Source organism: Dromaius novaehollandiae, chromosome 6, assembly GCF_036370855.1.
Source record: "Dromaius novaehollandiae isolate bDroNov1 chromosome 6, bDroNov1.hap1, whole genome shotgun sequence".
NCBI classification, from domain to species: domain Eukaryota; kingdom Metazoa; phylum Chordata; class Aves; order Casuariiformes; family Dromaiidae; genus Dromaius; species Dromaius novaehollandiae.
In genome coordinates this window covers 16,898,556-16,925,626 of record NC_088103.1, presented here as the reverse complement: position 1 = coordinate 16,925,626, position 27,071 = coordinate 16,898,556, and the positions used below count along the sequence as shown (strand labels likewise).

The 27,071-nt window shown below is 44.5% G+C and overlaps 1 protein-coding gene across 4 annotated transcripts in view; it reads left to right on the top strand.

Annotated features, from left to right (window-relative positions):
* The first annotated feature begins 1,037 nt into the window (after positions 1–1,037).
* Positions 1,038–27,071, top strand: part of CDHR1 (cadherin related family member 1) — a 53,983-nt gene continuing 27,949 nt past the window's right edge. The window contains exons 1-9 of one of the 4 annotated variants that reach the window (XM_026116866.2): positions 1,038–1,175; positions 6,081–6,240; positions 8,326–8,421; positions 16,639–16,784; positions 17,630–17,680; positions 18,996–19,085; positions 19,611–19,697; positions 21,428–21,544; positions 23,227–23,370. In XM_026116866.2, the coding sequence (XP_025972651.2) occupies positions 8,385–8,421; positions 16,639–16,784; positions 17,630–17,680; positions 18,996–19,085; positions 19,611–19,697; positions 21,428–21,544; positions 23,227–23,370 (672 nt within the window). In that variant the 5' untranslated portion in view covers positions 1,038–1,175; positions 6,081–6,240; positions 8,326–8,384. Of the gene's footprint in view, positions 1,176–6,080; positions 6,241–7,631; positions 8,422–16,638; positions 16,785–17,629; positions 17,681–18,995; positions 19,086–19,610; positions 19,698–21,427; positions 21,545–23,226; positions 23,371–27,071 lie in introns of those variants that run through there. The other 3 variants (XM_064513772.1, XM_026116863.2, XM_064513771.1) reach the window with 3 other exon arrangements.

Here is a 27,071-nt window from a genome sequence, read left to right as displayed (position 1 = left end):
CAATGAGTCATTTCTCTCAGTTTGCGCCAAGCAGAAATGCTATCAAAAGTCCAGTAAATTGGGGCCCACAGAGAAAGAAAATGGGTTTTGCGTTTAGGTGTGGAGTTTGGCCTTTGAAATATTCCCCCAGCAGGGGAAGATCCTGCTCTGACTCAGCTACATCAGGCGATTTGAGGAGCTAGGGACAGGAAAAACTAGCTTTATTTTGTGCCTTCTGAAACACTGACCTTACAAACCTCCACAACCTGGCCTTGGTCTGTGCGTGTTTAAACAACAAAGCGAGTATTTCCTCCATCAAGCTCTGGCTTGTAACCTCATGAGAGCAGTTCACTGGCTGCTGTTGGAATGAGACTTCTGGCTTCCTTTACCTTCGCACAGCAGGGCAGCCAACACAGGTGAATGTTTTCACTGCAGGTAGACTTCCAGTTTTGGTTCTTTTTTTGTTTGCTTTTTAAACCTGTTACCCCAGAATTCGTCATGAATATAAAGAACGTTTTCACTGGGAGTGAGAGGAGCTCTATAGCTGTGTACCTTGCTGTTCTCTTAGAAAGCCTCACTGTACATTTGGAAAATATTAGAAGTTTCATGGTATACTTTTTGCTATATCTCTCAAGTTTATATGGGATACGTAAAAATAACCCGAAAGAAATTTAAAACCTAACACAGGAACTTTACGTATCTCTAGAGCTGTGCATGAGTATCCCACGTTTAACAGTGGGACTACTCTGAAACAGCTGGGGGCAGAGGAATTGTGGTTATTCAGGGATGTGTTTTCTTTTATTATTTTATTCCAGCAGTCCTTCATAAATGCCTGCCAATGTGAAGCTTTCTTGGCGTATGGAGAGCTGGGCACAGCACTGCTGGGTCTGGGAAAGGCATGCGTGCCCTTGCACGTCCGTGGTGCGAGACCTCCCCGGGGCCTCGTGAGCTGCTCCCCTGCTGCGAGAGATTTCCGCGTAATTGTGCTTGACCAGGTGTGTCCAGGCTGTAACCGTGCATGATTGGAGGGGTAAGAGAGGAGGTGCTTGCTAGGGGAAAAAAAGGTGAATCCCAAAGGATGGGAGAGACTAACTTTGCTCTGGATCGAATATGAGATCAGCACCGTGAGGCTGGAGGGTGTGTGTAAAGCGAAACTTGTGCGCAGCGAACAGCAGACGGTGCAGAGCTGGGAGGAGGTTTGCAATTTTGATCTTTCTGGCTTTCCTGTTTGTTCCCACCGGAGATGTCCCTTTCTCTCTTCCCCCTCTGCTCGCATTGCATCAGGGCTGGAAGAGAGCCGCACGAAGAGCGTGCCTGCTCCTTACAAATGGCTGGAGCAGGGGCAGGGGTCTCATTTTTTAGAGCCAGTGGAGCAGGATGAAAAACAGAATTTTTCTCCCTAGGGAGGGTTGGAGGGGATCCATGTTTGCATTTCCTCTGAAATCTTCAGTTTCTCTATGCAATAATATTCAGCAAAGTATTTATGTAAAATACCAAAATATTTCAAATCACGGTACAGTTTCAATACAATATGAACATTTTCCAAAGAAAGAAGACAAAAGTGTTTAAGGTCAAAAAGTGATTTCCATATTAGAAAAAGAAGCAAATGATGACTGGAAATTTTTGACTGGTCATAATAGTTAAGATGCTTTGCCAAAGCCCAAGACAAAAGTGTTAATGGGCCAGTCTTTTTAATTTGTAAGCTCTCTGGATTATTAATAGACAGAATGGATCAAAAGTAGACCACCATCTAAAATGGTATGCAATTTTTAAAAACAAAGAAGAAGACAAAAAAAATGACTTCTGACACCAAGGATTAAGCAACTTCCAGAAAACCTGGCTTTTGAGAGGAAATTAAGCCTTCTCATGCTGCGGCTTTTGTTGCCATGATTTTCTGTATCAAGGAGGAAGGTAACAGGCTACATCCTTCAGAGAAATTGCAATTCATAAGGGAGTTTATTTATTTGTTTGCGCAAAGTTTGCCCAAGAATTTGTAAAGCAGGCAGCTGTGCTCCCATTTTTGCTATCTGATCTGGGACACTTCAAGGGGGTTCAAGTAGCAATAACACAGACACTTGTAGTCACCTTTCAAAATCTTGTGTTTTCTTCCCAAGAACGAGTAATGTTTTTCTTCTTCTGCACAGATGTTAATGTTTTTCTTCTTCTGCCCCCTTTCTCTGGGGGGGTGGGGGTAGGCAGAGGAGGGAATGTCTTCCTGAATAAGTTGTTACCATTTTGCTTCAGGATATGTGTTTTATCCAGGCTTTTTCCTTTCTCCTGTATGCTACTGAGGCTTAGCATAGTTGCCCAGTGGAACCGTAATACAAAAAAGGTGTTTAAACAGCTGAGTTATGACTCCTGTTGTTCTGCTCTTCAAACCAAACTGTACAGTATTGTTTTCTGTGGATTGCTCTGTTCTGAATTTTTCTTTCCTTTCAGTTTTTATGACTGAGCTGAGAGAGGTTTATAAATTTGGCCAAGATCATTAATGACAGATAGTCACTGTCTTCTGATGTCTTTAATGTGAATTTAATGATCTTGGGCTGATTATTTGTAGATTGTCGGTGGTAGAGATGAAAACTGAACTTAGATCCCATGAATCAAAACGAACTATGAGATCATTTTACCTTTCAGATGTAAAAGTGTTAAACTCATTCAGTTAGTACCAAGAGAATAACATAGTGAGAGAGAGAAAGAGGTCTTCATTGGCTTACATTTGAATCTTACAGGGCTATCAGCAATTTCAGGTCATTTTAACAATTCGGCATATTCATGTCAACCATACTCATCACAACCTCACAACAGCTCTCACAGAAAGTACCGCAGTGGACAACAGCATGCTTAACGATTACGTATTCTGCTGATCGTGTCAATGGATCAGGCCCTTTATCTGCTGTATACGCAAATCATAAAACTTGCTCTGTTCTTCCTGCTGTAAAGAGCAGGCATTGCTCATGTTATTTAGAGTGTAAACTAAATACAGGCAGTGCACACAGGTCCTCCACCAAGGGCCTCCCAAACAAAACAAAAAGAGCTGTAGCCTATTTCTAAATGGCTTGCATGCCAGCTAAAACCTAATTTAATTTAGGAGATAATAATCCTCTTAAAAGGTCTGTATAGATCAGTTTGTTCTCAGTGGAAGAGCTAACAGATACCACAAAAGGGACAGGGGCAGACTGTGGAGAGATACATATAATTTTGTATAGGAGGTGGCATTTTCGTTCTGGCAGCAGGAAGGATTCAGAGCTTGGTGATCATGGCCAAGGTCTCAAACTGCCAGGCATGTGTCCATGATTAGATTTAACCACTAGAAACATGGGACTATTTCTCTTTTGCTATTGCTACTGTGAAATGGTATTGTGAGTCTGCCTCCCTCCTAGAGGTGGTAATTCAAAACATAGAGATAGTGGCAGAAGGTGAAGAGTTGAAGCTGCTAAGTAAGTTCTTACTTATTATGTTCTAAGTTCTTACTATATTCTGTTACTTATTATGGTCTAAATTCTTACATAGGTAAGAACTCCCCTATCATATTTGAAGGAGAAGGGTCTTAAAAATGACTCCAACTCCACTTCTCTCCTTTGTGGCTATTGCATCTAGCAATTCTGAGTAAATTGCTCTGTGCCGAATGCCTCCAGGTATCACTGATCGCTCCTACTGCTCCTTTTGGTCAGAGTGTAATTTAGAGAGGGAAAACCACAGTGTGATTTGGACTCTTTCTGCACATGCTGATTCCTATGAAGTGTAGAGCACTTTTTATGTTGACTTTATTTACACACATATATGCACACAAAGAATGCTGAATATTCTTTTCCAGGATAAGTCTTTATGTCATATGTGCCCAGCAGAGGAGGAGGAGCATAGGAAGGAGAATGGCTTGAGTTGTTACTACATGAATATAAACTTAGTTACTTATCAAAACTGTCCAGAGTCTGAAACGGGTTTTTAACTCCAATGGAGACAGGCATAAGATCTGAAGAGCTCACCTAGTTAATACAAAGCAGAGCAGGAGAGTGGAAGATGATTTAATCTCTCTGTTGTTATTCCTTTAATTTTATTTTGCTCTCTATTTTTAAATTGTGTGTGTATGTAAGCTTAAGAAAACTGATTGAAATGCAACACAGTCAAAATCTTACATTTGTATGCCAGGCAGGCGCTCCCCGGGTAGGCAGCTCTAATATGATTGCTCTGAGGTGGAAGGGCCACCCACAATGTGGAGAGCATAATTTATCGCCATGCCTGCTCTGTCTACCCTGTCTGCTCAGACCGCCAGCCTGGGTGGAAGTTAGTGCCAGCTGGGATGCTGGTGACTGGATAAGGGCATTTGCAAATTGCCAGCTGTGAACAGGCCTCCTCCGACTCTCCCCGCAGAGGCACCACTGAGCTCAGTATGGATACTGCTGTCCTAGAGGTAGATGCTCTTGGGAGCGTGCCTGCCCCTTCCTCATACCCGTTGCATAGCATGAGGGGCTGTGGTCATACGGTATTTTTTGTTCCAGGCTAAGACGATCAGAAGCAGCTGTTCCCAGTGTCATGTGCCACCGTGTCCCCTTCCCAGGTCTTGCACCTCAGCACCCAACCCTGGGGTCTGGTGCCGTACCGATGACTGTTTTAATGTTGGCGTTTTATTCAAGCTTGGTTGCCTGAGCGAGGGCCGGTGTAGATAACAGCTCAAGGCCACGTGTTTAGTTCTGGTGTTGACATCTGTTGCCAGTTCTGGTTTGGCACTGATTTTAGGTTGGGCTTTAGGATTGAGCTTGAGAAGCCTTGGAGGAGCCTAGGATTCCCATATTCCTTCAGGGAGGCAGAGGCAGGCAAAGGGCAGCTGTCAGTACTGGTGGAAGCCCATTTTTTGCCATATCAAGTTATACTTGATTAGTGGGGACTAGTTCTAGGCTTAAGTCTGGGTTTTGCATTAGGAAAAGTAAACATGTTTGGGCCCAGGTTCCTCCAAGATTCTTGAAGGTGCAGGGAGGAGAGGAGGGAGAAGATCAGAAAAATCAGTTGGGTTTCATCAACCCTGTTAGCTTTGATGAAGGGGTATTTTCTGTGAGAAAAAAAAAATCTGTCAGAATATTGATGCCCGGCTGTACTAGGTGTATAACTAAGTGCATAAAGGGATGCTAGCTGGATTTTCATACTCTAGGGGGATTAAGAGCTCAAACTCATTGAAATTCAGGAGGAGTCAGATATTCTGCTTCCTTGGAGATACTGCCTCTAGAGATTTAGATCCCTTGAGACTGCAGGGAGGGGAACAGGCAGGTATTGACTTTTCACTATTGACTTTAGCTCCCCACCACTTCTAGAAAATACCCAGTAGAAAAGTGTATTACCAGTTCTGGCTTGGGGAGGCACGTGGGAGGAGGTTTGGGTACTGCTTATGGGTTTTTCGAAGGATAGGTGTTGCACAGCCTCATGCTTCCCACGTGACTGATGTTTGCACTGCCTCCCCTGGCTGATAGTAAAGCAGTGTGGCTTCTTGGGCACTGTGCAGGTGTATTTCTGTGCTTTTACCAGGTGTACAATGTTACTCTTAACGGTGGTGGCAGGGTTAAATCTGTATCACAGTTTATGTTTATATCCTTTTTCTGTTTGTGAATCCCTCCCCACCCAGTTTTCAGCTCTGGATCCTTGTATCGTGAATTTAAAGGCATTAACAATAGGTTTGGTTTTGCTAGTTGCCTGCTGCAGATTCCCCTGAGGTTCATAGGGCACCGTGCTGGTTTGACATGGAGTCTTCGCAAATGCTACAGTATAAAAATAGTCAGTCACACCAAAGGCCTGGTCTTGTAGGAGATGCTTGGAAAAAGAGAAAGAGGGTGAAGACAGAGTGATCCTTCCCCTGGTATAACTTCCCAGCTTTCGACAGGTAATAATTTAGTGCCTTACTGAGCCCAGGTTTGCATCAGTATCATCATGTTCCACAGTCACTCATGGACGTAGTCTTCATGAATTTGTCTAATCCCTTTTGAAGCCTTTTTAAGCTTTTGCTGTCTATGCCATCCTCTGGCAAGTTCCACTGTGGATGGTGAGTTTTTTAATATTTTGCACAAAACTTTTGCATTTTCCTCTCCTGGGGGCCTAACAGTGAACTTGTTCTGCAGGCAGACGTATCCACGCAGGAGCGCTGTAGGTCCTAGGGGCTTACGGAGATGCGGGAAATGCGCAGGAGCATCGCAGCAGAGTGTCTGCTGCAAAGACTTCTCTCCCCGTGGTCTCCTCCGTCATTCGTTCATGCTGCGGTTTCGGTGACCGGTGGATGAGGTATGCTACAAATACGTGCCGGGTTCTGACTGCTGAGGCCTTCTGTACTGTGTAGCCTGGGTGCGGGGACAGGGCTGCCAGGCAATTGCACCCATCTCGCCTGCACCCTCTGTGTGTGCATTCAGCACCACTGCAAATAGATTATATCTGCCAGGAAGAAAGTGTAACTTCTGCCACATTTAAAAGCATTGCAATAGAGAACTCTTGGATTGATTTCTTGAATGTTTCTTCCATGCACTGTTAATTAAAACCAGCAATGAAAACTCCATTAGCACAGCCTTAAAGGCTACTTTAAGTAGCCTGTGCTACTTGGCCTCAGATCAAGTTTAAACAGCTAAAACAGTATGTATACATCTCCCTTACAGAGTCTAGTTATTACCACTGATCAAGTTCCTTTTCAGCAGCCAAAGGCTTTGTATGTGAATGTTTTCCCGGAGTGGCTATTTTTTAGTCTTATAATTTACTGGTTTATATATATATGTGTGTGTGTGTGTGTGTGTGTGTATGCATGTATATTTTTTTATTAATGCAGACACCTTTTATGTGCAGAAAACTAAAACAAAGCAAAGAAAAAAAGCTACTTTCTTAATTTTTTCCATGAAAAACTTTGTATGTTGGTTAAAATCATGGGCTGATGTAAAAGATGCTTTGGAGGCCTATGAGAAATCCACTTATTTTAAAAATTAAATGATCAGGCCAGCTCATGAAAAGAATATTTTGATTTCTGCATTTTTATTATGCAATTTTGTGTATTTTCTGCTATCATCGATGCAATGGTTTCCTTTAAAACACTAATAGTGATGCTTACTGTTACTTGTGTTAGATTTTTCTTCCTTTGTAATTTCTCAAGATTACTAAATCTAAAATAAAAGACCTCTTTTAGCTCTAAAAAAAACAGAGGACTGAGTTAGAGAATTAAAGGTAGGGTTCAGAAAGAAAACAGCTTTCAGCTTTGCCTTCTCTCTGACTAGCGCATTTAGGCAACACAAATACAGTACTAACAACAGAACCTCTGAGAGTTACGCTGATTCCTCCAAATCTCGTCTCAGAAATGAGTCCCACAGCTCCCTGCAAAGTAATTGGTCTAATTAGGTGGTAGGAAGGAGCTTCTTTAAATTCCTCAGAAATTAAGACGTGTCATCCGCTTAACATCTTAACATCTGTTACTGCCTCTTGCACATTTCTCCACTACATCAGTCTGAAGGACACTTTCCTAGTCCCTTCAGAGAAAATAAAATAAAATAAAACCCTTGAAACAGAAGACTTTGGCCCCGTCTTCAGTGGGATGAAGCATATCAGGCATTTCGCCCCCTCCTTATTTCTCAGTTTGGTGCACGTTTGCCTGGGTGAGTACAATAATCACTTTGTTAATTAAAAATATAGGAGGATACAAGCATAACCTTAAATCCTGTAGTAATCCTTACTGGTGTGGTAATGTGGTCCTGAAATATTTTCCTCAGAGACTGATTCCTGTGCAAATGTTACCCGCTGTGCTTATGTATTTGCAGTTTTGTTTCAAATGGGCTATTTTGAATCTCTAACAGTCAGTCAGTAGAATGACAACTAATTTGTTGTTTTTTGTTTTTTTTTAACTTTGTTTGCTGTTGTCTGGCAGCAAGTAAGTAACGATTTAATTATGACTAATTGCTCATGCAGTAGGCATAATGTTAAGACAGAATATGCTTAGAACATCGGGTCAGGCTGGCACTGGGAAAGTTTCAGGCTCACATGCATAGAGCCGGGGAGAAGCGTGCAGTCATTACAAGCTGAAAAGGTTAATTTTGCAGTGAAGCTGTCTGGAGCTGAGTGGGATTTCTTAGAGACATCCTGCTGGATGATGACTCTTTGTGTTTTACTACACTCTCTATTTGCTGCTGTGTGTATACTGGTACAGTGGCACGTACAAGTAATTTAATACAAATATCTGTACATATATAATTTTGAAAGTCCCTTAGAGCAACTGATGTGTTACGCAGTTACACCCTTCCCAAACCAGCTTAAATTTACTGAGAGTTAGGGTAACAAAGCCAATAAGTGCCGTCTATGAAATGCTTTTCTTTGGCTTCTGTTTTGTTTTAATTGCAGTTCCGGCAAATTATGCCCCCTATTTCTTTGATAATGGAGACAGAAGCACAAACGGGAACATGGCACTTCTCAGCCTTTCGGAGGACACACCCGTTGGTCAGTATTAAAATTAGTGTGTTTAACGGAACAGAGAAACTGAAGCTGCTTGCTCTTTTGATTAGCAAAGTATATTTTGTTGCAGGTGTTATTACATGCTGTGCTCTTGCAGGTTTTTTTTCCTCAAGCTCTTAATTGTCCTCAATTTAAAATGACATGTTTAAATTGTAGCTGTAATTTAAAACGTGTATTTTAGCTTTCCTGTTCTTGGTCCCCTAATTTTTTCACAGTACCAGAGCACAGACCTTTGGGATCAAAAATAAATTCATGTTGGTAAGGGATTTTTTACCAATTCTGCAAATGTTTATGCAAAGAAAGCAGAGTTCTTAATAATTTTATCAGACTTTGTATCCCCCAAAGCAAGCTGTACATTGAAAAATAACAGAGGCACGTTTTTCTTCAGAAAGTTATTATATTTTTCATGTTTGCAGTACAAATGGTAGAAAATGTTTCTACCTGGAGTGAAAATAGCTTTCTCTAAATATCTGACTTTAAAAAAAAAAAAAAAAAAGTTTGGCTGTGTTACTGAAAATTCAAGAATGGATACATTTTTCAATTTTCAAACATCGAAAACATAGCTTTGGAGGGGGTTATTTATTTAATTTAGTTGCACAAAGAAATGCTTACGTGAAATCAAAAAGGTGGTTTGTAATCAATATTTTCCACAGGGCAGGTGGTGGAAACTATAACTATAGTTTGCAAATTTTCATGTAAAATATATTACAGTGATAAGCACCTCCTTCTCTGCACACAGATGCAGCCCTGAGGTTTTGTTTTAGGATTTGCTCCCGTTTGTTTGTGGCTATGAGAGGCTAAATCAGAAATCCCGGTTTGGGGCCTGGGGATGTATCCGCCGCCCAGGGTCCACGCTGAACTGGCGGGGGGCGCGGAGAGGACGCTTTGGAAGCGGGGACGCAACAGAAACAACTTCCCAAGCAGCGAGGCGGGGGGGAGGCAGCAGTGCCTCGGGGAGCAGCGCGTAGCCCAGAGGTGGGACGTCGACGGAGCAGCGTGAGGAGAGCTCGCCTACGATGCAGCAGGGCTTCGCCACCGGCTCGGTGGAGCTCAAGTGGCAGCTCAGCTGAAGGCCAACGGCAGCGCAGTGGCGCAAGCAAAAGCCAGGGGCAGATGGGGAAGCTGTGATTTGCACAGCTATGCTGATTGCTGGAATAAGATAAGCCGGTGGAGTCACTTGTCCGCTAGCGTGGATGAGGCTTGTAGTGCCGGGCAGCCCCTGACCCGGAGCGGGACCCTTGCGGCGGTTCGCCTGAGGGGATGCTCGCCAGCTCCAGCCCTGAGACCTCAGGCAGTGCAGCTCGCTTGCCGTCAGACTCCCGTTCCCCGGTGCGGCGCCGGCTCCCAGGCACTTGCAGAGCGTCGGCCTCTGCCCGCCTCAGCGGGCAGCCTGCGCGGCGAGCCTGCGGCCACCTGCGTGGCCACGGGGAGCTGAAGATGCTGCGGTCAGAAGTGGCCTTCCTAGCGGGAGCAGAGCTCCACCGGGTCTCTCCGGCGACAACGCTTAGAGCAGCAGCGAAGCGCAGCGGGCGATTTCGTAGTGCCAGGACCCAGCACGTCTGGTCTGGGGCTGCGGGCAGGCAAAAAATGAGAGCGTGCATCGCTGCAGAGCAAAGCGGTGGTGTGGTGGAGCATAGCCTGTATTAGCATGCCTGTAAGCAGTCTGAGTAAGGATAGCGATAAATATGGGATAGCATGGGCTTTTGTGACATTAGCAACCAGACTAAGCACATAGAGGTCCCTGAAGAGTTTATGCTTTGGTTGCTATCGTGATAGAGCTCAAGCTGCTCAGTCTTTAGTGCTGTTGTTTCTCAGGTGTGCTGGCTTCAACCAGAAGGTGTGTTTACATTGGCTGGTCTGTACTCCCAGTTTGCTGTATAAATGTGCTTCAAAAGACAAGAAGGAAGCAACTTCTGCCCTAGATCTCCGAAGGTGCTGCCAGAAAGGTTTCTCTGAGGTGAAACCTTAGGTGGTGAGTTTAGGCTGGAACTTCACAAAGGAGCTAGAGAAACCCTTGGAAAGGGAGATAAGAGCTTGCTTTTGAGAAATCTCAATGCGGTGGCCTTGCTGCACAACTGCCAATGCTGCTTTGCTCTGTAATTCCTGGGCCAACCGGACTAAAATCTGGGAGTACTGCAAAGTCCTCTCATCTGAAAGCACTTTGGGAAGTGCTTCCAGCTCCAGCTTCTGCTCATGGCAGAATGAGAAATAACTCAGTATCACAGACTGCAGCCTGAGTCAGCACAGCAAGCCCGGGATGCTTTGGAGGAAGGATCCAGAGGAAGGCACACAGGACACAGCAGCTTCAGTGTTACTGTGCCTGGCTGATGAAACAGGGAAACTAAAACTTCCATATGTTTGATTCTGGATGGCCTCGCTCAGCACTGCTGTACGCACTGCAAGAAATAAGGTTGTACCATTAGGTCTTCTCTGTGCTTAGATAAAAGTTGGAGTCATAGTCAGATACTTTTCTTGGCTGTGCTGCAGCAGCCAGTGTCTGATCTGAGCAATGCCATGAACAGCAGCTTTAATAAACCTCTAGGAATTTTACAGCCTTCGGCCCCGCTGAGATTATAAGCAGTTGGCAGTGTTGTGTGATGGGTTCCCAGTCATCTGTAGGCAGGGAACATTCAACATTTTGGAGCACTGGGAGAGGAGAAGACGGTCTATCTATGTGATTGTAGAAAGAGCAGTTGCAGTGCTGCAGCTGCGAGAATGCATCAGATTCAGGAAAAACCTCTTTTCACTTGTAGTACGCTGCCCATCTAAGGCAGTGGTGACCTGTCACGTTACATACCTAGTGACGTAAGTTATGAAGACAGCAAATGCCATTTCTATGTGGAAGTTTGAAATTGTCTGCACATTTCCAGATCCTGTTTAGAGTCCCAGAGCATGAGACCCCTTGAGATAAGAAGGGCCAGCAGAGCAGCAGCCCCTCCCAGTGCCAGATTTAAGAAGAAAGGGAAAAGTTGTGGACTGAAACACCAGTTGCAGTTTCTGTGGCTGTTGGGCAGGGCAGATTGAGATATTTGGTGATTAGCTCTTTGCTGAGAGTTGCCTGTGTAGATGCAAAACATACATGTGCTCCTAATCAAGGTCTTAGGGCATGTGCAGGATGCTATTTCAGGTTGTTTGTTTCATCCTACCTCATTAATCCCTGTAAGCCGTCGTAGCGGGGCACTGAGAACAACTGCAAAGCAACGGATTGAAGCACACTTGTAAGGCTGAAGTTCATTACTTTTTCAAAGTCCAAGCATCATCTGAGCTCTGGAGATCTTTGCATGCCTCTCATCCTTGCATTTTTCCTTTCCATTTTGTTCCATACCAGCAAGTATGCACTCCCTCCCCAATTCTTCTCTGCGGTCAAAGCAACAACTTCCAGCTACCTACCAGGTGGATTATTTACCACTTGAGATCCCTCCACCCTTCAAGCTTCCCTTATTGTTCATACATGCTCCTGGTCTGGTTCCTTCCCACTGTCTTCTCTGGCTGTGGAGACCTGCCTCGTGCTCTTTGGTATCCATCACTCCTCCTCTGTTCCTGTTACCCTGACCCAACTGGTGGTCCCCAAACTGGTAAGAGTCTCTGCTGTCATGTTTCCTGGTCCTTCCTTCAGTGCTCAGAAGTCCCACCCTGGCACTCTGCTGTCCCTCCACATGTATTTCTATATCTCTTCCATCATGGGCATAGCTGAACCTGCAAGGATTTTTTTCTGCATGCAATTTATTTCCAGCCCTCCTCATCACAAAAAATGTTTTTGAGTGAAAGAATTAACATGCTTCTCTTCTCAATTACAATTTCTTGCTGACTAGACACACCAAACATGGACATTTTAGCCCAAACTTTGCCTTGAAATCTGGAGACCCACCAAGACCTCACATTCAGATGACTCTAAAAAGGCTAAATTGTTTTAAGGCTAGTGGCGCAAAAATATTCGCCTTCTTGAAGAAGCAGAAATCTGTCCCCTAGAAAAGTTAGGAGCTACCAAAACTGAACTGCTAAACACAACCTGTCTTCTGCATCATTATAGCTGAGCTCACACTAGGCAAAATGGAGCCCCCCCAACAGAATAGTGTCTGACAGAGATACGCTGAAAACTCGCAGGTCATATGGCCTTTTGCTTTGTTTTTATGCTTTTAACAGAAACCGCAGCTACATCAGGAGATCACCCTCAGACGGCTTCTCCCTGGAGTTGGTAACCACAGGTCGCACAGGGCCACCGTCACGGGGCGGTGTTTTGGGCCCACTGCCGAGCACTTGCCGCTGTTTCCCCCTCTCCCAGCCGCGCAGGGTTCAGCCGCAGTGACGAGATTCAGCTCGTGCTGTCGCCACTCCTGGCTTTCGCTCTGCTGCGCTGCGGCCGTCTCTCTGCTCCATCAGTCAACGCAGTGCAGCGGCAGTGATGCAGGGAGGGAGCTGAAGCGGCCTGGGCATGCTGGGGAAGCAGGGTTAACTGGTAGTGAATAGGAAGGGAGTAGTTTTTGAGGTAGTCTTAGTGCATGATCCACGTTCTCCAGAAGCTTCAGGTCCCCTTTACTCAGGGTGAACTTGCAGCGTGAAGCAGCCATCTGTAGGCATTGCGTTAGCAGCTGTTCATTGCCTTTCATGTGGGAAAATGAGCAGGCGAATAACCCCCAGCTAGCTGGTATTTGCTGTGACATCAGGAACAGAGATGTTTGCACTGGAAGCATGCTGATGGAAGTCCCTCTCAGCATCTTGTTGACAGATGTCAGCTGTGGTGGCAGAGGAGGACCGGGAGAGCTGAACGCGAGTCCAAAACGCCTGTTTAACTTGGCAGCGAGGGGATGATTCCCAAGTGTCGAGCAGCAGCGAGGGAGAGCGTGTCTTCAGCAAGACGGCAGTACTGGCTTAGAGCACATGGAGAGAAGCTGGCCGTGAATAAATCTAGGCTGGAGATGAAGTAAGATGGGGCAGTGCTATCATGGGACAGCCATTCAACCTAAGTGGTTGGGCAAAGAACAAATGACTTTTAAGATGGAATGAAAAAATGCAGCGAAAGTCTAGCGTGGCTCCTGGGAACAAGCAGTAGCAGGGAGCAACATGCAGCTCCCCAGGAGTTTACCCAGTCCCATCCTGCTGTGCCGTCGCAGAGGTACTCAGGGAACCTACAGCTTCAGATCTGGGCCTGTGCACAACATTTCCCATATCCCTGGTAAAGACTGCTTTATTTCCTTGTCTTTCTGACAGGAGGAGGCTGTTTGCTTGGTACTCTCTGATAAGATTTTGGCTGGGTTTTCATTTACTTTCTTTTCAGCAAGTGGAGGCAGCATACTGAGAGGAGATTTTTAATTGGCATTAACACTGTGCTGAGAAGTGTTCCCATGGTGTTAACGATATGAGGAGTATTGTGCACTGAAATTACAATTCCGTCAAAATTGGGAACTCTGATAGAGCTCGAAGAGAAATTTTGATCAACAATCCAATTTAATAGGCACACAAATGTCGTGCATTACAAAAACTGGAGCAGTATCAGCTTTATCTGGAAAGCCAAGATTACAGTGTAAAGATCAATGATGCCCTCCATTACTTGCTCAGAAACCTCAGTAAACTCAGTATGTGCCAAAGATAAAATTGTAATAATAAGATTAGAATAAGCCCAGGTTCAAATGTATTCGCCTAAACTTTTGTAATGCATTCTGCTCTAGCACATGCCCTGTGATTTCTGAGGACTGTTTCATAGTTTTTGGAATACCAGAATTGGTTAGTTTTGGGATAGCCCCAGTCACAGGACTGGAACGTGTGACTGGTCGTCACTGGCATGCTGGGAGAACTTCAGATCCAGGACCATAGCACCCATCCCCTGTTACCCCACTGGACAGACAGCACTGCTCCAGCAGCTGCACATGCTAGAAACACACAGCCGGGCATCTCGGAGAGACCAGGAGATCAACGGGAAGAAAGGGTAGGGGTTCCACACTTGTAGAAGCAGACAGGACAGCCAGTGGTATAAAAAGTGGAAGGGATAGGAAAAGTGATGAAAAAAAGGGCAGAGAAGCATGAAGAAGTAAAAAGTCCTGGTGGCAGAAAAAGAATGAGAAGACGCGCTGTACTGACAGCAGCATCAATGAAGTTACGATAGCTGACACCTGAGTTCTCCATTTGGTCCTATCTAGGCTAGATATTAAGACCAAAGTTTTTGAGGAACAAGAATAAATGCAGTCAGTGCTGGTTCTGCAGAACCTTCAACAGCCTTGAAATTTCAGTCTCATATATATATGTGTGTGTATATATATATATGTGTATGACAGCTATATCTGGAAGTGTACATCTCCTTAGGACACTCCGTCTTGGAACAATCCCTGTTTATTCCTCTCCTTGCTTTTCTTTGTGTTTACACAGTTCCGTTGTTACGGTTGGAGAAATGTCTCATCGTTCTGCTCGTTGTCTTTCCTTAATATTTTTTGGAGTCTCGATTTTAGATTTATTGTTATTTTCTACTTTGCTTTGTGGGAAAAGTCTAAGAAAAATGTGAAAATTGTTTTGCAATTTTGTAAGACTGTTCTGCAAATTTTGAATGTTCTTTGGCTGGCTAAGCCAGCTCGTAATAGGGTCTGGTTTTTGTGCTCCTTTGGACCCATTGGTCCGTTTTGCAGTGTGAATTTTTTTTCTCTACAAGGTTGTGCTATTTCTGGCAATTATCACAAGGGAACTCGCTCATAAGTGAGCATAGATCCAGCATGGCTTGACAGAAGCTCTCACTATGCATGTTTTCTAAGTAGCCGTGTTTTCTTTGTATCCCCTCTGATGTCTGGATGTTGCATGTCCATTAAGCCTGCTGATCTGTTGCTTCACGTTTTGTATGTCAAGGAGTAAGCAAATGAGGTGCTGAAGATTGTATTACAAAACTGACAAAACATTAGAGAAGCTTACCTGATACCTTAGCATTACTGACAGGACCTCTAGCCAAAGCATTAAACAGAAACTTACGGTCTAGTAAGCGAAAAACTCCATTGTCACTGCAGAGATTATATGAGAAAAAGACTATGACTTCTGGTCATAGAGTTAAAATTGCTCAAACTCAGTGTGTCAGAATAGTTTAAAACTGGAGTCTTCTGGGTTCCCTTTGACAATGTTATGCCATAATCTTTGTTAACTTTCTTAGAAAGGGTTCTGCCATGATATCTTTGTGTCCTATGTAAAGCAAAACTCAGTACTAACTAGTCAGTAGCTTAGCTGCAGTGGTGTGCCTTGGGTAAGTTACCTGAGATACCTGGAACTTGGATATCTCAGGTGACTTCCTCAAGGCACACCAGATTACTATGATGTAAAAGAAAACAAGAGCACTGTTTTATTTTTCAGACCCAGTTAACTGATTCATGTAAAGTGCTTGAGGTTAGCTGGATGAAGATACTAATGCACAGTAAAATGACAGACATGTGAGTCAAAAAAAAAAAAAAAAAAAAAAACCCTCACCACGTTCTCCCCCAGGACATATCACTTCTGACAAACAGAGTTGTTTTACTGCAGAAACTGGCACCAACTTCTCAAATGTTTAAAAATAGAAATAACAATCTCTCTTTTCTGCCAGCTTGTGAAAGAAATACATTGATGAGTTTAGAGAATTTATTCATTGGTATGTGCATGAGTGGGTGTGTTAAGTAGGGAATTTAATGAGGGGGAGCTAACTATGAAGGAAGATTCTTGCATCTGTTTAGTTCTGCAAGTGGAAAAGTCTGCAAATGTCCTTGCGTCTTCTGGGCTCCAGAGCTGGGGCTCAGTCCTGTGGGAGTGCTCTCTTCAGCCTCCGCGATCCTCCACCTGCTCGTTTGCAACTTCGTTGTTCCCGTAGAACAAAGCTGTGTGAGGGTGTTTTGGTGCTGCTGCGATTAGCACCGTGTTGTTAAACAGCATAGCTTCGGACTCACCTGGGTCGAGAGCTAGTCAAGAACTCACCTGTGTAAACGCTATGATGGGAGCTGTATTGATCTTTGTGCAGTTCTACAGTAAAGAGCCCAAAGTGATAGAAACCAGCACAGATCAACTCGATTTAACCAATACACTAAAAAGTGACCATCAGAACTATTGAGCTGTCTACTTATCCGTATTCCCCAGAAAGCGGGTTTGATTCACAGAAGCTTGGCCTGCCGCACAGAGGCTAAATTCCTAAGGAACCGATCACTGACAAAATTCACCGATTGAAGCAAGCCCAAGGAAATGTTGTTGAATGGTCCAATTTTTCAGGTACCCACGTGTACACTCTGAACGGAACTGACCCAGAAGGAGATCCCGTGACATACGGCCTGACCTATGAAGCTGGATCAAGACGCTACTTTTCTGTTGACAAACGCTTTGGAAACGTTACGTTGATTGAGGAGCTTGACAGAGAGGTAGAGTGCAATGAAATGGAATATCCTTGAGTCTTTACTTTGATCAATGATTTTGAGGAACAGAGTCAACTTTTTTGCCCCTGAAACATATAATTTAATTTGCAGTTGGAGACATTGTATTTCACCCATCACATTCTTTTTGAGTTCAGTTGCACCACTGACATTACTACTGAATTTTGGGCAGCTGTCCATTCAGCATTTGCCAAAATAGAAATTTACTGTTTATTTCTATCTTTCCTCCCTCGTACCCTACCTCCCTCAATCAAGAGCTTGGGGGCAATCACAGTCCTTTAATCTTCAGAGAAAATCTCAATTTCTTTAGGATTCTCCTATCATTAGGAGGAAGTAGAGATTTCTGTAAGCAGTGTTCCAGTTCACTTTTCCAGTTACATCACAGCCCTTTATGTTGGTTAAGCAGTGGCCTAAAGGCAACCTTATTCCAGGAATGCAGGCATCGAACCGATCCTGTCTGCTTTTCAGGGAAGAGTATGCAATACTCAGTAAACCCTGCAAATTATGGTATACTAAGACAGAAGAATTTTGTACCAATAATACCTTTTCAGGAAGTGCTCCTTGAAAGAGACAACTGATTTTCACTAGCACTTTACAGGGAAACAGGGATTCCCAGAGGAACCATCTCTTGCCAATGGGCACAGGACACCCAAGAAGTCCTGTAAGAGCCAGGTGTGGAGCCTGTGAGGGGGCTTCCTCGCCACTGCTGTGATGGCTTTGTAGTATTAGCTGTTACTTTGCTGTATCCGCTGAGACCTTTTTAAATCTGCAGGCCTTGTTTGAATCAGCGCAAATAACCAACTCTCTAACAAAGGAATTTTCTTGGTTTGCAGAAAGAAGATGAGATTGAAGTTATAGTCAGTATTTCAGATGGCCTGAGTACAGTAAGTATTTACTTACGCCATAGCTTGTCAAGCTGTCACCCCCTGCACCCCCATTAAACTACCTTTCAGGGAATATCTCATTTTATCGGAAAGCATAATCTCATTAGCGTCTTATGCTCTGTTTCAAGAGCCAGTGAACTCCCAGTAACGCAGGTCTCATTCCAGCTCCTTGCTCAGCTATTTGAGGATAATTACAACTGTAGGGTGAGCTGAAAGCCTGACTCAAAGTGGCCTACAAAATAATAACAGCTGTCTGCTCAGTAGGGTTCACACCTAAGAAAGAGCTGGAGGCTTGCTGAAGGCATTATGGGAGCTAGTGTTGGACACCCAAGAGCTGACTTCCTCCCCTGACTCCCCCGCAATGTTTCTCTAGCACGGCATTAAGATTTGCTTATGCTAAGGTTGTGGGATTTTTCTTGTCTGCTGCTGAATAAAGCTTTGATCACTTCTAATCATTCAGGGCTTATCTGGGACACTGCACCAGTGTCTGATCCTAGTTCCACAATTTTCCTTGGTATTTTCCATTTACAAACAGATGCTTTCACAGTCAGGATGTTAGTCTGCCAAGAGGACCTGGGCTTCATCACTAGAGGTGCCACAAAAGTGGGACCCTTTTACTAGCCACAAGGCTGGATTAGCTACACAGCACTTCCTCACGTCAAACAAATGTAGTGAGATTACTGCATTAAATGTTTGGGAAGCAGCCAGGTCTTACAGTCCCAACTGCCCTAGCAATCTCTGTAAATAAAGGAAATAATGGGATTACATCCACATCTCCACACTTGCAAACAATGGTGAGGTTTTGTTGGTCAAAGATGTTTTCTTCTGTATTTTTAGAAGGAGAACAAAGGCTACATTATGTTATTGTTAAATATTAATAGCGTGCATTTGTACATCCAAATTATGCACACTATTAACATTGTGATGTCAAATGAGGCATTAATGAATGCTTTTGGCTGTCAGGTAACAACTTCTACACAGTCATTTATGTATTCCCATAAAATATATCATAGTATCTTGAATGCCATAAAGAAAAGGAGAGCTGCTTTTGAAAATCAGCCCCATAATCTGTAATTTATGAAGTACTCTGAGATTCCTTATTTCATTTAGAGATATCTGTGTTTTCTCCTTGAAACCAGTTCTTGTGGATGATGTGATTTTCTGCATTTTCTTTCTCATACTCAGTTTTGGTAGTGCAAGGACATTCTATTAGAACAATTTTTCTTTGCATTTGAATACACCTTAGTAGGCAAATGAACATTTATATGTTGTAAATCAGCTTGATTCATAATATGTTCTTCATTTTCCGCTCCAGGTTTCTGAAAAAGTCAGGATCCTTGTAACAGATGCTAATGATGAGAGCCCAGAGTTCATCAATACACCTTACATAGTCCAAGTCCCAGAGGTTGGTTAAATTTCTTTGCATGCTGCAAGTATATTTCAGTAGAGTGTAAAGAGGAACTAGTATGTTTTCAGTAAAACAGCAAGATTTGCAGGATTAACTTGCACTCTTTTGTTTCAGGGTTTCGGGTAGGTATTTAATATTCAGTGCACACTTAGGGACCAAGTCTGGTAGGGACCAGCTGTTTCCTTGAGGTGTGCTATTTTGTGGGTAAGCTCCAAGACGTGAGTCAGTGGAGTTTTTTGAACTGACTTTGGTGGGAATAGGATGCACTTTGTTTCAGAAGAGATTTCCTGTCATTTTCATTCCAAGAAATTTTTTTCTATCTTCTTGTTCTTCTCCAGTTTCCTCCATTTTTAATCTCTTTCTCTTCTCCATTTTCCCTCTGTTTTTTTGTTCCCTCATTCATTTATATTCTTTTTACCCTCACTCCCTTTTTCTTCCTCCTTACATGCTCATTTTTCATTTCTTTTATCTCACATTGCTTTGCCGGTTCTTTCTGACTCTGGTAATTCTTTCTGGTCGCAGAACACCCCCTCAGGCAGCAGTATATTTAAGATCGAGGCAGTAGACAGAGACACGGGTTCTGGAGGAAGTATCACCTACTTCTTGCAGGTAAGGTGTTATCTGTGCCTTCAGGAGTAATCTCAGTAAACGAGATCTCAGAAACCAGGATAGAAATAGGTTTTGAGGATTAAGCCTGCTAGTAGTGTCTGTGGGACCAATTTTGCCTGGTGCATGAGAGAACAGGCTCTGCCTTCGCTGACATTGCCTGCCTGCAAGCAGCTGAGCGCAGGCCAGAAGGTAGAGGGAGGGGCTGGAATTGCCACCCGCGCTTCTGCGGTCGCCAGCAGGACTTCTCGCAGCAGGGCTCCTATCGGCCCCTTTTCTGGCATGACAGCTCTTAGAGACAGGGAGAGCAAGTGCATCAAAGTCTAGCTTGTAATCTTATATGTGTATGGGATTTTTAAAGCATGGAATAGCTTTTCTTGGAAAACAAAGTGCTTTGGAAACCCAAATCTGCACTTGGTTGTAGCTGGCTGGTGTGTAATTGAGATCTGGATCACGGTGTACTGTATGGAGTACTAAGTCTTCTCACCTCAAGACAAAGCTGTGCCTGCTCGGAACCAGCCTTTCAGGTGTAGCCCACTGGTGAAGAACAGGAGAGGGCTTCATCTTTAAAGCTGAATTTCATCTTTATTACAGACCTTCTGTATGCCAAAAATGCAGTGTTTTGCATAATGCCTTTCAAATTCCTCCTCCTTACGACCAGCTTCTCCAGACTTGCTGCAGTGTCCCTTGTACAAGAGGGGACAGAAGAAAAATCCAAAACCAATTTGTTGCAATATTTACTTTGGTACAAATACAGAAACAAGATGGAAAATATTTATATAGCACTAAAGCTAATCCTGTTACGAGCTTAGGCATACTCTGAGGAACACCTTGAGTGCCTTGTTGAAATTTACTTTGGATTTGACCAATTATCCTTTCAAAATACAATATGTGCAGGATTCAGTTTTGCGCAGAGTTTTTTCCAGTAAGCTGACAGAATATGAAGCTAAGGAACAGTTATTTCCAACATCTGTGTCTAGCTAATAGTTTTTGTAGCCAGAAGGTTACTTAATATGTGCACTTGTTGAAGAAATGTTGCCACATCTTTTGGCACAATCTCTGAGAATTCTTAAGGTGCACAGAAAAGAAAGTCTTGTGTGGGCAGATAGTGATATCTACCAAAAAGACCAAGATTATCTGACAAACTATTGCATATGCTTACCCAAACTGAGATGAGTTTACAGATATCTCCAGTCAGGAAGAATGGAGAGAGATATTTTTAGGTCTCTTTTTGGAAATAAGATATCTTTTTGGTCCTTCATCTTGGACACACAAAAAAAATCACTAAAACATCACTGTAAAAATCTTTGACAATAATGTATGCGTGCAATGTTGCTGTTTTTCTGAAACCACTAGATCTTGGAAGAGCTAAGGGGTAATACCTTTTCTCTGCTTCCTTTTTTCTCCCCTTATCTTTTTTGTGTTAAGCCTTACTATTTAATTCCATGCAGTGACCTGTGCTAACCAAATTTTAAGATTTCACAATGAAATACTAAAAGATTAAAATAATCTGCATTGAAGTTACTGATTTATTTGAATAATGAGACACTCGTGATTGGTTCATGAATTGTTCATAAACACACGGGGGTGAAATTCATCGAACACATTATTCACCCAAACCATATCATTATTCTAGTCTTTCACCTTAGCAGATGAAATAAAAGATGAGTCCCAACAGCAATCTTATTTCCGTGCCTATAATCTTTCACTGTTTCTCCTCTCTTTTATTCTAGAACATCCATGCTAATAAGTTTACAATAGACCGTCACAGTGGTGTTCTGCGCATCAAAACAGGCGTCGCCCTGGACTACGAAAAGTCAAGAACCCATTTCGTCGTCGTAGTGGCCAAGGTATCAAGCTTCTCTTCTGAAAGGGGAGGAGAGGAAGGGTTGTATTTCAGTAGGACAGCACAGGTCAAATAGAAGAAGGGTGACCCAAAGGCTTACTGAAATGAAGCCTAGCACTGGAACAGGAGCAGCCTCTGTCACGTATGGAAATATGGCAGATAACATGGAAAAATGAGTGAGGAAAGGCAACCCGTGTCTAGCAGCAGGAAAAGTGCTGCTGCTGTGCGACATCTGGAGGCATTTGGGAGGGGGGTTTCTGCATTTAGCCCAGGCCCTGGTGCCGGGACGTTGAGGCCCTCTGCAGAAAATCAGCTGTGCACATGGCGAGTCGCTTAGAAGGGAAGGGTTGGTGTATGCAGCCTCACCTTTGGGAAGTGTCATCAAAATGCGAATATGGGCGCCCAGGGCTCCCCACGCTGTTGCGGGATGGCCTGGCCCAGTCGGGGCAAACCGCTAGCAGCAGCCTGTGTGGATGGCAGTGGTTAGCTGCAGTCGGACGGCCCGGGGTGGCACACATTTTCTGGATCTGTCCGTGGTTGTGTCTTTCTTTCACTTCTCCACTGCCCTGCGTCAGGAACTTACTCAAATCATTCAAATATTGCTGAACCTCGTTCCTTGCCTCTGTCACCCTCAGCAGTGCTGAGGATTCGTAACAGGCTTTAAAAGTTTATGGATTCTGAAAAAAAGTCTCTCAGGATCCTTTGGGGACCTGTCACACAGACAGACACACATGGGTGGAAAGAGAATGATTTTGCTGCTACTTATGCTGCCTTTCTGGGTTTCCTGTGTTTTAGGAAAAGTGTGTGGATCATTTTATTTATTTATTTAGCCAGGCTTCATCTGAGGAGAAGCAGCAAAATGTGGATTAGTGCTGTGTTTGCTGCAGTAAGGATGAAAAACCTGAGCATATCTCTTCAAAAAGATGGGATTTTTAGAATTGGTACAGTGGACATGGTAAACTGTTCATGTTCTCTTATACCAGCGTAACTGTTGACCTTCAGCTGGTGCTCTGAGACTGAAGGTGTTAAAAGCTTCTGAAATTGTGAATCATCGAATCATCTCTCTAATTGGCTCTGCTGTATCAGTAGCACGAACAGAGTTGATTGTAGTAAAGTCCCCAGAGACTGTTTATACACTGTGGCTGCCTAACAGCTTCTGGCCTTGTGGTCCTCCATGCTTTCACTTACATCACGTAAGAGGCCCTAGGAGACTTTGATCACGTGCATTGTGTAATTTTCCCCTAGAAATGCATTGCCTTGCTGCTGCGTATCACCTTGTTGTTTTTATGGCAAGACTGTATGGGGGATGGAAATCTGTAAGCCTTTGTGGCTAACTATTTGCATCTGCTTCTAGCATTCTTCTTTCCTGCAGAAAGCTTGAATCCCCTGTCCCGTGTGTCATTGATACAAAATTATATATGGCTGCATATATTGGCACAACCACTTTTAATGTAAGAAATGACTCTTGAGCTATTGAGGGCTGTCTGCTTCATCAGGGAGGGATGAATGGAAATGGAAGGGCGAATGGAAAAGAGAAGGAATAGGACAGCAGAGATGAATCTGTGTTGAGAGAGATAAGGAATTCCTGGGACTGCACCTGTGAAGGCTTATGAGATGCGTGCAAGGCCATTAACTTATTTGCAGACGTGTTTCAGCAAGGGTATCTGATGATGACTTCTCTTCTAGGATGGCGGTGGGAAGCTCAGGGGAGACAACAAAGTGTTTTCAGCCACAACAACAGTTACTGTCAATGTAGAGGATGTTCAGGACACTCCTCCCATGTTCATCGGGACTCCCTACTATGGATATGTTTATGAAGATACCCTCGCAGTAAGTACTGTTTTTCACCTGTGGGAGTACAAGTGCAGTCTTTCATATGTTGGTGAAGTCGGCACCATGGTTTATGGCACAGGCTTTATTAGTAACAGAAACTGGGACCTAAACTCTGGCTTGACTGCTAGGAGAAATGAGCTGAGCAAATCTCACACTCGTTCTTATTTACATCCTTTGCAAATTCACCATGGAAGTCTTGCTGCTGCTATCATTAAAGACAAAAAAGATTTTGCCCCTTCGTGTTTATCTAGACCCAGACAGTGACTAAGAGCTCTTCAGTTGCTGACACCTGTAGAGGCACTTGCCTGGGAGTTTAAACAGATTACCAGTTATCTCACCTGAATCTGAACAGATCTTGTTGTAAGGCTTTGTGTATGTCTGTAGCATGTGGTCTCATGGTGCTTTTATTTCCTAGCTGTTGAGTTGTGGACAGCATGGGTGAAAGAAGAGCTCAGGATTACTGTCCTGCTGCTCAAATGCTGTAGGCTCTGTGTCGTCCCCTTGGAATCACCTGGGGAGTTGTAATCCTGCCATGCCCGTAACGAAGGATGCTTTCTGCTCTGTGATGGCTAGATAGACAGAAGGGGCCAAGAAGTCCTCCCAGGCCTAAAACCCAACAGAGTGTCAAGCATTAGGAGAACCATTTATTAGTGCAGACAGTGAATCTGTCTGCATGTGTCTGCTGCTGAAGATAGATCACTTCATTTCTCTGTTGCAGACGAAGAATCCAAACAGGACACTGAGGTCCTGGCTGTGCCATCCCCCAGAAACTCCTAATGGCAGATTTGCCCCAAAGAGCACATACAGCTTAGCAAATTAATTTATCATATCTGTGTTGTGGCAGCAACACAGAATTTGTGATGCTGCAAAGGAAAGAATTTTCCCTATGTCTAACCAGCTTTCACCTGAATAAATAAGATTTAATTAAAATTTTCTTCATACGTAAGATAAGAAATGGTACCTACTCATAAAATTACCCAGCCTTGAACTATTGATCTCTCTGGCAGTGCAACTGCATGCTGGTCACCTGAACTTCTCTTGAGTTTCAGGAAAGGTTGTGGCTTTACTTTCTGTCCAGAACTCCAGTGTATCCTGCAGCCCTTGCATAACACTATATTGCGGTTCAGGGCATAGACCGTTATGTTTCAGCAGGGCGGAAAAGTAATGCTTGCGTACTTGGCAGATGTTTGGAGTGAACGTTATCATGCGTACTGATTTAGTCTGCATGGTTATGTATAGATCTTGAATTAACTATCAGGTGCACACAGGAGTTAGTGCTTACCAAGGAAATCAGAAGTCAGTAAATATTAATTGCATCCAGCCTGAGCTCGTAACTTGTATCATTACGATATTATAATGATGGAAGCACAAACCAGTCCTTCCCGGTGTGGGCTTAGCTGTTAGAATGAAGTCCACAGAGAGGTGCTGAGGGAGGCTGATTTTAGTGTTATTTACAGATTCAGCATTAATCTCATAAACTTGCTTCTTTTCTCCTTGACGGAGTTGTTCTCTAAATGAACATTTTTCACCAAGGTCAGTATTTACAAGTACTCTGTCACCTTTGGAGGGACAGTACTGGGTTTTGTCAGGTAGGCACATTTTAATGCAGTTTCCAGTATAAATGATAATAAATACAACTCTGTATTTCCACTTGCGCTGACAGAATGTTCCTGCTGTGTGGAAAATTCACTTGGGCATTTTCATGAAAGTGCTACTTGTTGCCGTTTGTGGTCAACTGACACTTACTTCCAAGGTCCCTGTTGTCTGTGGCCCAAACCAGTAAGGTGTTAGTTCAAAGAGGCCTTAACCGTGCAGCTCGTTGTCACTTTGGTGAGCTCTCTCACCCTGCCCGTCGTCCCTCTGAGTCGATGGGAATAGTCACGCGAGCAAGTGATCTCCAGCCTGCAAGGTCTGTGCATGTGGCCCACAGCCTTGTTGCTTGCACAGAAAAACACAGGGAAGATTTTAAGGACAGTTAAGTCATCGTAATTGTCATCATAATTTTTTGCCCGAAGTGTTGTGGGGGGTAAATTGCTGTGTGATCCCTGGCTTACTTTCGCTGTCTGTCTCAGCTTAATGGGGTAGGACAAAAGTGACCTGATGCTGCTCTCGGCAGCTCCCGGTTCCCTTGCGCGTTGCGTAGCTGCCGGGCGCGCTGCGAGTCCAGAGCCCGCCGAGCCCTTCCCAGCCTGCGTCTGCGCGGTGTCACAACAGACATTTCCAAGAGGAAATTCAGGGCCTGGTTCAGAGGCTTCGCTTCCAGTGGGAAGAGAGAGGAGGCCTTGCAAGATGAGCCTGAAGCAAAGGGGATTGTTTCTTTCTTTGCTAAGGAAAGGGGGACCCCACTGTTAAGTGAATGAAACACCTGTCTGAAGATAGGAGAAATAGTAGTGACATTTCTAGTTAAAACAGAGAGGTCCCTGACCCAGACTGCTGGGCTTTTGGGTGGAAATCTCTGTTCACCTCTGTGTTTTGTAAAGGCTTCTGTCTTGGCAGTGAACTGAGCTAAACCTCGGGTCACGGATTAGTTTCTCACAATCCTCTCCCCAAATCCGTGGCTTGCGCCAGGTTCCTGTGGCCGCTGCTGCCTCGCGCCCTGTGGCTGGCGGCCCCTGGGCGCAGAGGGTGCCCCGGCAGCAGGTCCGGGGGCTGCTTTTTGCGGCGGCAGCTGGGGAGTCTGTGGGGCAGCATTATCTGCTAGCGGCTTGCAGAAGCTGCCTGGGAAAAAAGGGCAAGAGCAGCTGGGAGCCGGGCAAACCGCAAACCAGCACAGCCTGCTAGCAGGCAGAGGTGGTGCCGCGAGCCCGTGGCTCATCTGGGGGCAGCTGAGCCCGGCACGTCGGAGCAGGTTGCTCCTGCCTGCTGCACGGACGGCAGCGTCGGGCTGACGGCGGCTCGTGAGCCTGGGCTGCACGGCGGCTCCTCGGGGAGCGCGCGGCAGCAGCGATGTTCTCACTTTGTAAGGAGTTGCAGCACGTGGGCTGCAGCGTCACTGAAAGCAACTAAAATTAGCAACGTAGGGACGACACAGCATTGACCCAAGGAGTAGCTGCAAGTGATTTCACAAGCACACCCCGCTACGTACCAGTTAATGGTTAGGACGCATTCTTGTGTTAGTCAGTTCAGGGGCTGACTTGGCTTTGGTGGGCTACTGTGCAAAGCCAGGAAAAATTCATTGAAGAATCTCAGAGAAAATGCCAGCAACCCCAAGAGAGCCCATCCCTGTCTCCCAAGCCGGACAACAGGGACTTGTCTGATTTAATTGCCAGGTAACCAGCCTGTTTCCCTGGCAGGAATTGTCTAATCATCAATTCTGCCTTCCAGCGAGGCATAACGGAGCATACAGGCACATGCAGCATCCTTATACAAAATATGGTGCCATTAACCTGGGCCTCCTGCCACAGCTGGAGAAGCTCGCTCAGCACCAGAACATAAGTCTGACGGGGAGAAAGAGAAAAGCGGAGGCCAGAAGGCACCAGACCCTCCTTGTTTGGAGCGTATCCAGCTCCAGCAGCCAAACCGCCTGCCTCACAAAGCCAAGTGCTGATTTTTCTGGCTCAGAGTCAAGGGCCCTTGCTGCGTTCCCCCTGCAGCCGGAGTAGAAGTACCCGTTCTTCCCCCCACACCTCACTGAGGAAAGACTTTCTGAAGTTAAATTTATTAATACGCGCTGGCAATTTCATTGCTCTTTGATCTTC